At 33.3% G+C, this 14,259-nt stretch overlaps 1 protein-coding gene across 1 annotated transcript in view; it reads left to right on the forward strand.

Annotated features, from left to right (window-relative positions):
• The window catches only part of ADAMTS16 (ADAM metallopeptidase with thrombospondin type 1 motif 16), a 215,537-nt gene that overhangs the window by 141,906 nt on the left and 59,372 nt on the right, over positions 1-14,259 (forward strand). The window contains exon 18 of the mRNA XM_051973434.1: positions 460-586. Coding sequence (XP_051829394.1) covers positions 460-586 — 127 coding nt within the window. The remainder of the gene's footprint in view (positions 1-459; positions 587-14,259) is intronic.

Below are 14,259 nucleotides of genomic sequence, written 5' to 3' on the forward strand. Positions count from 1 at the left end.
AGAAGCAAGTCCTGGAACTTGCCAGGTCTTGAGTGAGGTTTGGCACTTTGCATTTCCTAGAGATTCCTGCCACTTGGAATCAGCAAGTCATTTTCATTGTTCCTTTACTTTTTCTTTCTGACTTATACTTTCCATCACTTTCCATTATATCTCTATTTAGAGTATAATTTCAAACTCGAATTGAAACACACCTTACATACAGGAAATCTGGAGCTTTTTACAAAAGCTAGCCCAAGCTTACTCCCTAGAAAGTGTCTTGAAATTAAAAACTATCTCTGATAGTTTTTGTCTGATCAGTAATCACATAGCAGAATAAACATACTGGAAGTGGGGGAGGTGATAACAATCATACTAAATACCAGAAAGTATTCAAGAAGAGATAAAGATGTAGTTACAGTTGGCAGATATCCCACTAAATCTATATAGTGCTTTATCATCTATTTTGCTCTTTGTCCATAGGACAGATGACCACAAAAGAAGGATGTTATCGAGACATGAGGCTTCAAGTAAACACATCATTTTGCAATCCAAGAACTCGACCAGTTACAGGAATTATACCTTGTAAAATGCCAGCCTGTCCTCCCAGGTAAGGAGCCCAGTTTTTTTTTTTTTTTACTTTTTTTTAATGAATGCCATAGGAAATAAAATATTGCAGCTTGAGATATTAGTAAGAATGCCATTATTTTTTTCAAAAAAAGGAAAAGGCAAAAGCAATTTTGTAAAATTTTTCAAGAGATATATAGATCAAATTACAGAAAATCATTATTTTAAAGAAATAACAATAACCATAAATAGGGAACTGAATAAAAGCTATACTATAACCAGAATGTTTTTTCCTTTGTAACTTCTCTAATTGCTGTAGTTTATTCCACTTGCTTTATATCATTTTTGTTTTAGATATCATAATTAATGAGATAAAGTAATATTGAAGTATCATAAAATTATATGTATATATGTATGTGTGTATATATATATACATATATATGTATATATATATATATACATGTGTGTATATACATGGAAATGTGTGTGTATACATGGAAATAAATTTATAAAGTATAGGCTGATATGGAACACTAGGAGTTTGGAAGTTTTTTATTTTTTTGGATTTGTGTGTATTTTTTTGGCTTGATTTTTTTGAGAATTATAGTTTTGTACAGAATGGGAAGAAACATAAGAGGTGATTTGCTCCATAGTCTAATCTAAAACCCAATGAAGGAAGGCCTCTTCTGACATCTCTGCTTATATGATCATCTTTCCTCTGCATTAATATACCAGTAATAAAAACTCCACTGTATTACAAGGTAATCCATGCCTTTAAATTAAGAGTTATGAATATGCAAATAGTGAGATTTGAGATTTCCCTTTAATTCAAATGAATAAAGCTGCTTTCATAAGGTCAATAAGATAACTATTTTAAAATTATACTCTTTTCATTTTTACTTTGACATGCCAATAGGCAAAAACTGAAGAATAAAAAGTTTTCCTGTTAGTCAACTAGTGTTTATTAAGTGTCTGCTAAGTGTTAGGCACTGTATTAAATTCTGAAGATACTAAGGAAGATCAAAAACAATGGGGGGGGGGGGTAAGGAGGGAAGGAGGGAAGAAAGGAGAGAGAGAGAGAGAGACAAAGAGAACCAACTAACAAAAAACAAATCCAGTGTCTATCCTCAAAGAGCTACAAATAAAATATGTCAGAATAAACTGACGGTCATTAACAGAGCGAAGGAACTAATATGGATCTTTAGCTCAAATATGAAGGAAACTAGAGAAATAAGGGAAAGAGGAAGAGGTATGAGGGGGAACAGCCAATGGAAATGCTTAGAGTTGGGAAATGGCATATCATGTCCAAGTAACAGGAAGAAAGCTAATGTCAATAGATGAAGAATATTTGAGGAAGGAGTGTTTCAGACATAAAAAAAAATCTAGAAAGTTAGGAATAACAATAACATTTATTGTTTTTAATAATAATTAGTATTTATAACTTGCTTTAAAGTAGACAGAATTTTAAAAAATGTTCTCTTATTTGGTCCTCACAACAAGGAAAGGGCTAGAATATGAAGGATTTTATAAACCAGAAGATTTTTATATTAGATCCTAAAATTAATAAGGAACCACTGGTATCCACTACCTGGGGTAGGGAAGGGAAGTGACATGGTCAAACTTGAGCTTTAAGAAGGTTATTTTAGTAGCTTAATGAACTAGAATATAAAGAACCAAGTCAGAGACCAATCAACAAATAATTAGGATAGTTTAGGCATGAAGTGATGAAGGTCTGATTTAAAAGAAATTAAGAAGTTTCTAAAGTCCTTTTTAGCTCAATATTTATGATCTTACATAACTTTTCAAGTTAGTTTACTAATTCATTCATATGCTTGACTGATTAAACTCTAGAAAGTGCAATCTATGCTCTTTGCATTCATTCCCTTATTTGCCACTCAAGTGAACCTTTCAGCAATCTGCCTTCTCTTTCCTTCTCTTTACTGAAACCATTTGGTCCAAGTTCACCAATGATCTAATAGCCAAGTCCATTGTTTTGTTTGTTTTATTTTGTTTTCCTCAGTCCTCATTTTCATCAAGCTTTCTTTAATATTTGATTCTACTCTCTCCTCTATCTGTTTCCCTAACTCTGATACTTTTACTCTTTTAACAACTATGTCTCAAAACCTTCACTGGTTCTTTTTTTCCTAATGCCCATATTTTGAGGACCAACCTGAACCATCTTTTCTCTCTGTAGTCTCTCCCTTTTCAAAGTTTTCCATTCCCATGACTATAGGAAGATGAATTCCATCATTGATTACATTGAGTTTGATATGTTATTTGGAACATAAAGAGGAAGATTGCTAACACGCACTTAGAAATGTGAAACTTGAGTTCAGGGAAGAGATTTGAACTAGAGATCCAAACTTTGGAGGCATCTGCATAGAATCATGCATATAGCAAGTAATGTGGGCCTGACCAACAGCAATAACAACAAAGCAATAATATAAAACTCCAACAATCTTCTTGACCTGAGAACAGTGTTCCTTTGCAGTCATTAAGAGGACAATCTTTAAGAAACAGGTGGTTTACTTTGCACTAATGGTCAATTTTCCTTTGATATGTGCGATAAAGTTTCATCACAATCCCATCCAAATATTGCTTATAATGCCCCTCTTAACTAATATGTCCCTGGAACAATTTGAATTACAGTATTCACATAAATCCTATGAACACTGTATCTTCCCTGTCCATAATGTTAAGTAACAGTCCCTTTCCTTTTGCCAGTTCTCCCTCATTACCTAACCAAATTATAAGTTTCTTTCTTCCTCATCACCCTGCCTATTAAAAGTTTTTCTGGCCTCAAGCCTTGTGCAAAAGTTTTATGGCAAATGATTCTTATCATCAAGTATGTTCATTGAGTAGCTGGAAATTCTAGACATGGACCAATGAAGTAACAAATTTGGGATTTTTTTTTGTTTAAAGAATATTTTATATAATATATCCCATTTGATTCTCATATGAAAAATAGATAGGGCAGGTATCATTATCCTCATTTTATAGAGAAGAAAACTGGAACTCAGAAATATTGAGATTTCCCTAAGATCATGGGCATTGAACCAGAAACCCAATTTATTTGATTCCTAATTCACTAGTCTTTATACTACACTATATAACTAAAGAAATATGATTCACAGAAATAGGCCAACTTCTCCCTTTTCAGTATTGTTATATCTGTAGGGTACTGTAGGGTACTATTAAAGTACACAAGGATCTTTATGCACTGACATAACAAACTAAGGAACCTCTAACCTGTTCCCTCCCAGAATACAGGTAAGGTCCATGCCTGACTTCATCTGCTAAGGTAAAAATATGAGAAATAGCAAATTATAAGATCTAGCTCAGAATAAACAGATTAAAAATTATGAAATGAATGCTGGTTCCAAATGTAACGTACAGGCATTGTTTAAAAAGACAGACTAAGTTTCTTAGAAAACAAAGATAAGACCATTTGGCAAGTTTTGTTGGATAGATATCAGAAGTACTTTCCATGATAGTTACCAAATGCACCCAGCCCTAAAAAGTGCTCATGAACATCATTCCTATTAGAGGCCCCTTGTTAGCTATTTCTGATCTCTTATCTTTTTCCTTCTCCCACAGAACAGAGACAACCAGAGCTCCTTTTATAAAGTGTTAACTCCCATTGTCTTGTACCTAAAGTCTTATAATGAGAGGAAAACCTGAGGAGTTTATATTAAGTTATTGTTTATTTATTTATTATAGAAGGGAGGTAGATAATTGTTGCTGTTCATTATTTTGTTCAAATGGTATCCCAAAGGGACCTAAGTAAATGGTTTCCTCTAGTCCCCTTTCTCTTTGGGTCTTTTTGACTTTTAAGTTCATTATAACTGCTGTTTTCTTTGTTTAGTTTAGTTTAGTTTAATTTAATAGGACAAATATCCATGTTTGTATGCAATGTGAATGTTCAACTTCTTTCTAATTATATCCTGGCTCTGTGAACTACTAAGGCCTACTGCCATATGGGAATATTCACAATTTGTACAAGGAATTCCAATGCATAAATTTTCACTACCATGTAGGGTGGAAGTCCTGTAACTTGGGTGCAATAACTTTGAGTAGTGATTTGCATGGGGTTCATAAGTTTTCCCAATGTGCATAGTGAAGCACATATTGCTAATTTATGCCCTTATTACAACACGTTTATGCACCTGGAAACATGTAGGCAACCCTATGGGTTTTTATATACCTAGGAGAATATGGCTCAATAGCCATTTTTTACTATAGATAGTCATGAAGTTTTATAACAAAAAGAGAATTGCAATAGAACACATTATCATGGGATCATTCTACTGGCTATTTTAAGTGTTGTATAAATGCAGGTAGTTCAGGATACTTTATCCTGAGTTTAGGAAAAGATTTGAACTAGAGATCCAAACTTTGAAGTCATCTGCTTCATAGTCTGCTGAGAAGGAATGTGAAACTGTGATTATCTGGTAAAATGATCATTCTGTCAGAGAAAAGTGGAGAAGAAAGAAGTCAGGTCTGTGCCTCATTCCTGGGGCTGATTATATTACTTTGCTCATCTTTCCCTCTCTCAATTGCATATTTAATTTCTTTCCAAGTAAAAATGACTAAATGAATGTAACTTCTTAAAATTCCCTCAGCATAGAATTAAATCATAAATAAGAGGTTGAATGAAACATTTAATATAATTTATTCAATCTATAACTTTTCTACCCATAATTTATTCTATTTATAATAATGATAAAATTAATATATTATATATTTCTTAATCTAGTCTTTTACTAAACCAACAATATACTTTGGTCCCTGATATCATTTATTTAGTTATGTTTCATATATTAAAAAACAATCTAATTCTTCAAGGTGATGAGACAGAATCCATCTAAATTATTAATTAGTCTTTGATGAATGTAATAGTTTGGTTTTCAAGTACATATACCCCTGAGAAATAGTGACTTGAACAGTATTGTTAAATAGGGTCAGTGTATACCATTAATGAATGTATAAGAATCATTGGGGTTTTATCTTACTGATATTCTGAGTATAGAGATAAGAAATTTTAGAGAAAAGTATTCTAAGCAGGTTTTTAAAAATACATCAATGCATCTGGCAATTGTTTTCCATAGAGCTGGTATAAATATAAATTTGATCCTAGGAGGTTAGGTAAAGATAGGATAGGGACCAACCTTGTGATTACATTTATATAGGATAATATCTGATGAAAAATTCTGTCTTCCAATGCAGATTGGCAATTTCTCTGAAACTTAAGACTTATAAAACTGCTTAGGACACCAAGAGGTTAATGTACAACCACAGCTGGCTCTCTTATACCACCTTGTTCTCTTATACTATGAGGACTGGGACAAATTCTAATTTAACAGGGTTAAAATTAATGAGGTATCCACCATTACTTGCCAATTAGCAAAGGATAAAATACCTATATAGTTTCATCTAAGTGTACCAAGCCAAGGAGGATATTAAGAAGCAATGGTATAAGATGGCCTAGGACTGGAATTCTTAAACAATTTTGTCTCATAGAATCCTTTGTAAATAAATTGAAGCCTATAGAACCCTAATCATATTTTAAATGCTTAAGAAAAAATATAGAAGATTACAAAGGAAACGAATTATATTGATATATAGTTATCAAATATTTTTTTAGAAAAGCTCACAGACCCTGCTTAAGAACCCATGATCTAAGGGAAGATAGAGTTAAGAAAAGTAACTCATGTTCACAAAAGTGTTATTTCCCTAACTCATCCTCTCTCTCCCCCAAAAAAAGTTGTGGAAAGAACTATGCCATTCAGTTCTTTTAGTAAAAGCATTGTTTTTCTCTTTCTCTCTCATGTTTAAAGCTATGCTTCCTCACTAATAAATTTTTCCCATGAGTACTATAATAGAAAGAAACCTAAGACCCTAGCAACCCCAGTAGGGGAGGGCAAAGCTCTCCTCTGCCCTTGGGTTTTCTTATGTGTATATTACCCAAACTGTCTAAGTCTTTCCTTTGGTTACAGATCCACAGATAGGAGAGAAGAGAATACTGATTAGGTCATTTCTTTACTTTCCTGTCTGTTCAGTATTATTCTTTAGGGCATACTTCTTCTGTCTTGTCGAGTCCAGTTTAAAATATGTCAATTCACTGCTTTTCACATGAGACCATTTGAAATTTTATTAGATTTCAAAAGCAGAATGATTTTCCTGATGTTGAGTCAAATTTTCCTTGTCATTGTTTTATCACCAGCTATCATCTGTCCTCTTGCATTAATTCAATTCACAATGTATCTTGGACCTATTTATACTCATATTAACATATGAATGTTAAAAATTCCATACATGATCAAAACAATGGCTAATCTAACCCAATATTCTCCCTTTGACATGGGTTCCTACAGATTTCTTTGTTTATCATTTAAAATCCCATCATAGCCTATCTCCATTACCCTTTTTAGGTTTATTAATCACAGTTCCCCTTTTGTGCACAGTGTGTTATATCAAAGTTGACTAGTCATTATTTCCCATACATGATATTAAATCATTGTGCCTTTGTCTCGGTGGCACTCTATGCTTGAAATGTACTCTGTCCTCCCCTGTACATTTTAAGACTTCCTATCTTTCATCAGAACCCTACTTGAGTTCCACCTACCAAATTAGGTCTTTTCTAATCAGCCCTAGCTGCTAGTGACTTTTCTCAACCCCTCCTCCAAAATTACCTCATAAATATACTTCGTTTATTAAATGTGTACTTATTGCTTCTTACAACAGAATATAAACTCAACAAGAAATGCTTCTTTTTAGTATCATGTACCTAACATTTGACGAAAACCCTACATCTTGCTAGGCAAAACGTGTGACTGATTAACAGATTGAGAGGGCCAATTAGTTGTCCCATAGAAGAATCTCCTTGAGGGATTAAATCCTTAAATACATTTAACAATTCTTTTATATATAACACAGTTTCTATGAAGGTATCAAAATCTATTTTCAGATTGTGAAGCAAGTTTCAAAAATGTATGACCTATTATATAAAGTGATTCATGTTTTCTTATACTAAGTCCTTCAAAGAGTGCTTCCTACTTTTGATATTCTGGTAAATAATTAGGAAAACCTTGCCTTTTTTTTTTCAATATTTGTATGAAAACTTTTCCATTATCTTGGTCATTTCAGGTGCTTCTCTCAAGGCAGTTTCTAGCTCTAGTTACTTTGGTCATATCATTTATTTATTTTTTTTTTAAATAAACAAAAGATATTTGTATCCACTTTAGGGTGGTTTTTTTGGTTTGTGTGTGTGTGTGTGTGTGTGTGTGTGTGTGTGTGTGTGTGTGTATAGATGAGATTGCAGAAAAAACTTTATAACTATCAAATATTTTTAAAATATGGTCTATTATTATTATTTCTATCTTAGAAAAGAGGAAAGTGAGGGTTAGAGTGATGTGACTAGTAGGTAAGAGAACCAAAACTCAAACCCAGTTCTTTAGATTTCTCGACTTCATATTTTACTGTTCCCTCTGATTTATGAGCTCCTTCATAGTAACGCCAAAGGTTTTTATCAACCACTTAAATTGTAAATGCATATTGAGTAAATATCTCCTGGGAATATGTGATTTAATGATTTAATTCAATATTGAGAGCCTACTTTGGGTAAGAAGCCAAGATTTCTTTGCTGAATCCTAACAGCTCAGTCAAATTTCATCACTTTATAAATTTAGTTTCTGTCATTGTCATAGCTACCCTGTCTTACATTTGAAGCTCATTAGCCACTGTTCTGCTCTGAGATGTTTGTAAGATATTTTTGGAGTTTGTCCCATTAGATCAGCAGTTTTTCATCATGATGTTATCTGGATATTTAAAGTCCTTTTGTGTTTCCATTTTCCATATCATTTATAACAATTATGTTCTCAAGAGATTTATTTAGACAGTTTTGTACCCAGGAAAGGACCTGACCATCTCTTTCTTAATAGTTTTTTATTCATGATAGCATGTTCCCACAAGACTCAAAGAATCATTTGGAGGGAAGAGGAAGAAGGAAAGAAGAAAGGAAGGAGGTCTTTGATTATTGTTAATGTTTTATTCTTTTAGTTGATATTTACTTTTAATTGTTAAAATTTTAATCTTTTAAAGGGTTTTTGAAAATCTAAGTAAATCATGTTCACTGACTCTCCTTTATTCAAATACTCATAATTTTCTCAAGGAAAGATTTTAAGGAGTTCTAAGGTACTTCCCTCATGCATTTTTAGGGAAGCTACAGGCATTCAGTTCTTAATTTTCTTATTAAATCATTCCTGTCAGCCATACAATCATTTTTATTGCTTTTTTTTCATAGTGTACTCCACTGTGTCTCATTATAATGAGACTTTCTAACATTGGAATATCCATATCAAATGACTTGATCAGTATACTACAATTCACTATAAACTGTTTATTTGTGTAAGTGAAGAATCAAATTTACTAAGTAAATAGTACTCTGAGAAAAACCATCATAAACCTGAGGAAGAAAGGCCAGGTTTTGAGTAGTTAGAACAGCTATATAGCATCACATTTGAAGAATAATCTGAAAATTATCAAATATGATTATTATCCAGTCATAACAGTAAGTTTATAACTGTCCAATTTATTATGGTTTTAAGGAAATTTATACTATTCTCTTATTTGATCATCACAAAACCCTGAATGGTTCATTATACAGGGGTCCTCAAACTTTTTAAATAGGGGGCCAGTTCATTGTCCCTCAGACTGTTGGAAGGCCGGACTATAGTAAAAACAAAAACTTTGTTTTGTGGACCTTTAAATAAAGAAACTTCATAGCCCTGGGTGAGGGGGATAAACGTCCTCAGCTGCTGCATCTGGCCCTTGGGCCATAGTTTGAGGACCCTTTGAGGACTTCAAGGAAGGTAATCCTTCTACTTCATCCTCCACATAGATAATAGAGTAATTTTTCTAAAACATAAATCACTCCCTTATTCAATAAATTCCAGTTGTCCCAAAATTAAATATAAAAATCTTTTATATTTAAAATGCTACAAATCTCTTTAAATTTTTTCCAGCCTTATCATGCTTTATTTCCTTTCATATATAACTCTAATCCAGAGACATTATCTTTAATAATACTCATATATAGTATGTTATCTCTTTGTGTCTTTACAGTAATTGCCCCTCATTCCCAGAATATTTTTCTTCTTAAATTTCACTTTTTAGAATATTTAATTTCTTTCAAGGCACTCGCAGGGATCATCTTCTACTTGAAATCTGTCCTGATGTCCTCAGCCCCTAGATTTTCCTACTAAAATTGTACTGTAATCAAGAGAGATATAAATGTATAGATGGTAGATATAGGTACATTTGTCTTCCCCAACTAGATTGTAATCTTCTTGAAGGTAGCACTTATTTTACCTTTGTCTTTGTTTCTTCACTATCTGGGTCAGTATCTGACACATAGTAGGTATTTAATAAATGTTTGCTAATTGGTTGAATATTGATAAGGAAACTGAGGTTCATAAGTTAAATGCCCTGCTAAAAATCACATAGCTAAAGATGATATATCTCCAAGTCCAAATTTCTCTTTACTATTATCCATAGCTAAGAGAACACCTTAAAATACATACCTTCACGTGGTCCAGACCACTGACCTAAAATTTGGAAGATAGACAATTAGATTGTAATAGAAATAATAAATTCTTTAGCATAGCTTCTAATCTACTATCTTCTTCTTTTGAACACATCAAATCACTGGATATGGAACAGGAGAATAAGGAAAAGGAAAAGCATTGTTCTATGAAAAGATAGACTGAAATGTATTATGATTAGTCAATACAATCAAAAAAGATTAATTAAACAAGTCAATTTTACATAATAAAACCAAGGATTTAAATATGTCAATATTTACAAGTTGCCTTTGGATTTAGCTATTTTATTAGGGAAATCAAATTTCCTGAAGATAATTTTTAAATTGTTTCCTTTTTTTCTGTGAATTAGTGATTAACCATAGCCTTATGTACACTGCTGACAAAGCTTTTCAGTTGCCCATTCATTGGGCAGAAAACCAAAAGTTTCATTAGGAAACAATGAAATTGTGACTATTTCATTAGAATAACTCTCCTTGGAGGCTCCTGTGGCTAATCTCCAAAACTGTCAGTGGTCTGTCATCCTATTCTAAGTAATTTTATGACTTAGCTAGGGCTCAGTGGGTTGCAGATGAATAGATCACCCTGCAGAAAAGTTGGTGCACTTGCTAATTTCTAAAGGGCATGATTCCGAACTGTTTCATATTTATGCCTTAGATCTCCAAGGCATGGGGTGGCTAGTGCCATGGGACCTTTAAAATACCTAAAGCTCTAGCATTTTCTTTTTAAAATTTAAATGAAAAACAAAACTTCTGTGGTGCTTTTCAAAACCCCCCAAGCTCTTTCTGTCAGCAACCAAAGGCATGCATGTATTGTGGAAGGCTCACAATGTTGGATTACTGTCAAAATGTGGGGTCATTAGACTAATGAAATCCCCTGAAGTCATAAATCTCTGCAGGGTGCAGAATGTTTTGAGTTCAGGAGTTCTGTTGTGAGATGAAGATGATTCTAAAATGTCTGAAACTCTTTTGCCAGCAGGAGCATCATGGCTAAATAATGAGGCGTCAGCAATTCCTATTTACTCCTATGGGATGGAGATGAGCCAGAAATCTTTGATTTCCTCTACTCCTCCCCCACATCAAGGCGTACCTTCACACTGAGCTTGAGGCAGACACACCGTGCAGCTATTCCATTGGCACACCAAGGCTCCAACCTGGATTTCAGCACGAATCAGGCAGTTTTATCACTTGCTTTTGAACCATGAGCCATAAATCACAATAATATTTCTTTCCTTTATGTTGCTCAACTCAGCTAAGTGGAATGATTCTGCTATGATTTGGCTAGAATAACTATCCATTTTGCTACATTTTATATTATAAACACTAGTAACATATCTGTCTGAATGATGTATATAAGTACTACAGAGAGGAAATGCGTTCCAAATGTTAAGCTATGATTTTTTTTTCTTTTTAAAATATTCTACTAGATCAGAATTGGAGATATGAACAAGTGTTGGTGTGAATGAACACTTTCTTTCAACTTAGGCATGTAGTTCAAAAATAGCTATATTTCTCTCATGACCTATGTCTAAGATTTTAGTCATCAGAATGACATATAGGCATATCTCTAGGCGTTGAGGTAAAAGTTCACTAGGTATAATAACAATAATATATTTTAATAATGCTTATAATTTAGAAAGTCCTTTCATAGCCATTATTTCCCTTACTGCTTACAATAATCTTGAAGAAATAAGGAGAGATTCTAGTCATTATTAGCATTTTCTGTGTCTGGAACAAAGCTTAACAAAACACACTGGGCCAAGCAGCACAAAATCATCTTCACATTTACTGAGGAGAAAGAGAGAGAAGTCTCAGGACACTAGTTACTATTCAAGACTCCAGGGTACATAAAAGGGCATGTGGCAACCTGTAGGAACAGGAAGGAGCACGAACTAATTTTGTTGCCTCCAATTTTAATTGATTTTTCTTGCTGATTAGCTGCTAAGCTCAGATGTTTTTGCACTACTATTAGCACCCTATAAACACTAGCATTTTGAATCAAACCCCTTGCCCTGCCTCAGCTATACTCTGAATCTGACACAGAATCATTCTCAGAGGTGAGAGCATCCTCATCGTAAAATGAGTTGTAGAAGGAAGTAGCAAACCACTCCACTATCTTTGCAAAACAACAACAACAACAAAAATGGGGCCATGAAGAATCAAACAAGCAATGTCGACTCAATGCAAGATCTTCTCTGCAATATTCTTAACAATTTACCATCTAAGTTCTGCTTAAGACATGCTTCTGAAGAGGATCTCATCTCAAGAGAAGACCATATTATCTCCACTTAGCTTTAATTGTTGGGAAATCCTTTTTTATATTGATCTGAAAATCTGTATTCCTACAACTTATAGTTCTAGTGAACTATGAAAAAGTTCACATTCTTTCATAAGAATTCCTCAAATATTTAAAGACATCTAATATGCCCATCAGCTGTCTTCTTTAGTTCTAATCAATGATGCCTCCAGCATTTTCATATATTGACTCTATGCCAAACATTCTATTCACTATACCACCTTAGGACCAATGTTATTTCACTCATACCCCTTATAGCAAAAGTGAAGGGAAAAGTAAAAATGATTCCTTTCTATCATATTAAATTCAATTAGAATACTTGAAGAATGGAGTGTTTTAATAAGTTGGGTTTTCAGATTCAGGTTAGCCAACAATTGTATTGACTTTATTGTTTAAAACCTTCGTAAAGGATATTAGTGAATTTTCATTCCTTGGTAGCTATTTTTTGAGACTTGGAATTTCTGGATTGCCTCAGGTGCATCATTCTGAATATAAATGTATAGTTTTCAAAATTCTATAGGAAGATAAGATAGAGTAGATAATTTGCTGGCTGAAGAGCTAGGAAGTTTGAAGCTCATCTAAGATATTTCCTAGCTATGTAACTATTATCAAGTCTCTATTTTTTGAACCACAATTTCCATATCTATTAAATTTGGATGATCATGACCACCTCACAAGAATATATAGTTAAAATTTACATATACATGTTCATATATGTATATGTAAAATATATACACACATGTAAAACTTGGCAAATCCTGAAAGGCTATGCAAAATGTATATGTGCATATAATTATATATATATATGTGTGTGTGTGTGTGTATATACTCATTATACAGAGTGCGTGTATATGTATGTATGTTTGTGTGTGTGTGTGTGTGTGTGTGTGTGTGTGTGTGTGTAGAAGGGACTTCCTTCCACAAATTGCATATTTATATACAGGTCAATGTGTATAAATGTGTGTGTGTGTATGTATGTATGTGTGTGTGCAAACACTGAACTCTGAAAGGCAATATGGTGAACCAGAAGTGTTATTGTAGTTTTAATCATTAATAACTTGAAATTGCATTTACTTTTGAAATATCCTGTATTAATTTGAATTATTTTTAGAAATAGGAGATATAGGGAGAAATATAAAAGATTTATTTATCCAAGTACAGCTTCCATGAAAAGTAATTGTTAGTTATTTTGAACTTTAGCCATCTTATAAAAGAGTAACTTTATCAAGGATAACAAATAATGATCTCTAAATTTTCCTACTTTAGCCTTTCCAATGTTACTTAAAATTTTCTCTCTCTGTCTCTCTCTCCACCTCTCTCCCCCTCCCTCCTTCTTTTCTGCCTTCTCTGTTTTCCTCCTTCCCTCCCTCCTTCCCTCTTTCCCTTCTCCCTTTCTGACCCCACTCTGTCTCTCTGTCTCTGCTTCTCTACCTCTGTGGCTCTCTCTATTGTCTCTCTCATTTTTTTCTCATCTCTTTCTCAGATACACACACACACACACACACACACACACAAAGTATAGATCACAAGTTTGCTTACAGCATCCTTACCACCTGTTAGCATTAAATGCCCATCCTATTACCCATTAGCCACTGCTAATGACAAGAAAACCAGAAAGAAATTATAACATTTATCTAGTTAGTATCAGAAGCCAAAGATCTGTCTTAAAGGTGCTGGTAATCTCCAGATTTTTAAAGAAATATTTTTGGACAACTAGAGCTATGACTCATGAGTTGAGAATTGTTTTAATTTGATTTGGAACTGTATAATAAGCTAGGTGTGCTAATGATGAGCGCTGTATAAAATTCTAAAGCATATGCCT

Source organism: Antechinus flavipes, chromosome 1, assembly GCF_016432865.1.
Source record: "Antechinus flavipes isolate AdamAnt ecotype Samford, QLD, Australia chromosome 1, AdamAnt_v2, whole genome shotgun sequence".
NCBI classification, from domain to species: Eukaryota; Metazoa; Chordata; class Mammalia; order Dasyuromorphia; family Dasyuridae; genus Antechinus; species Antechinus flavipes.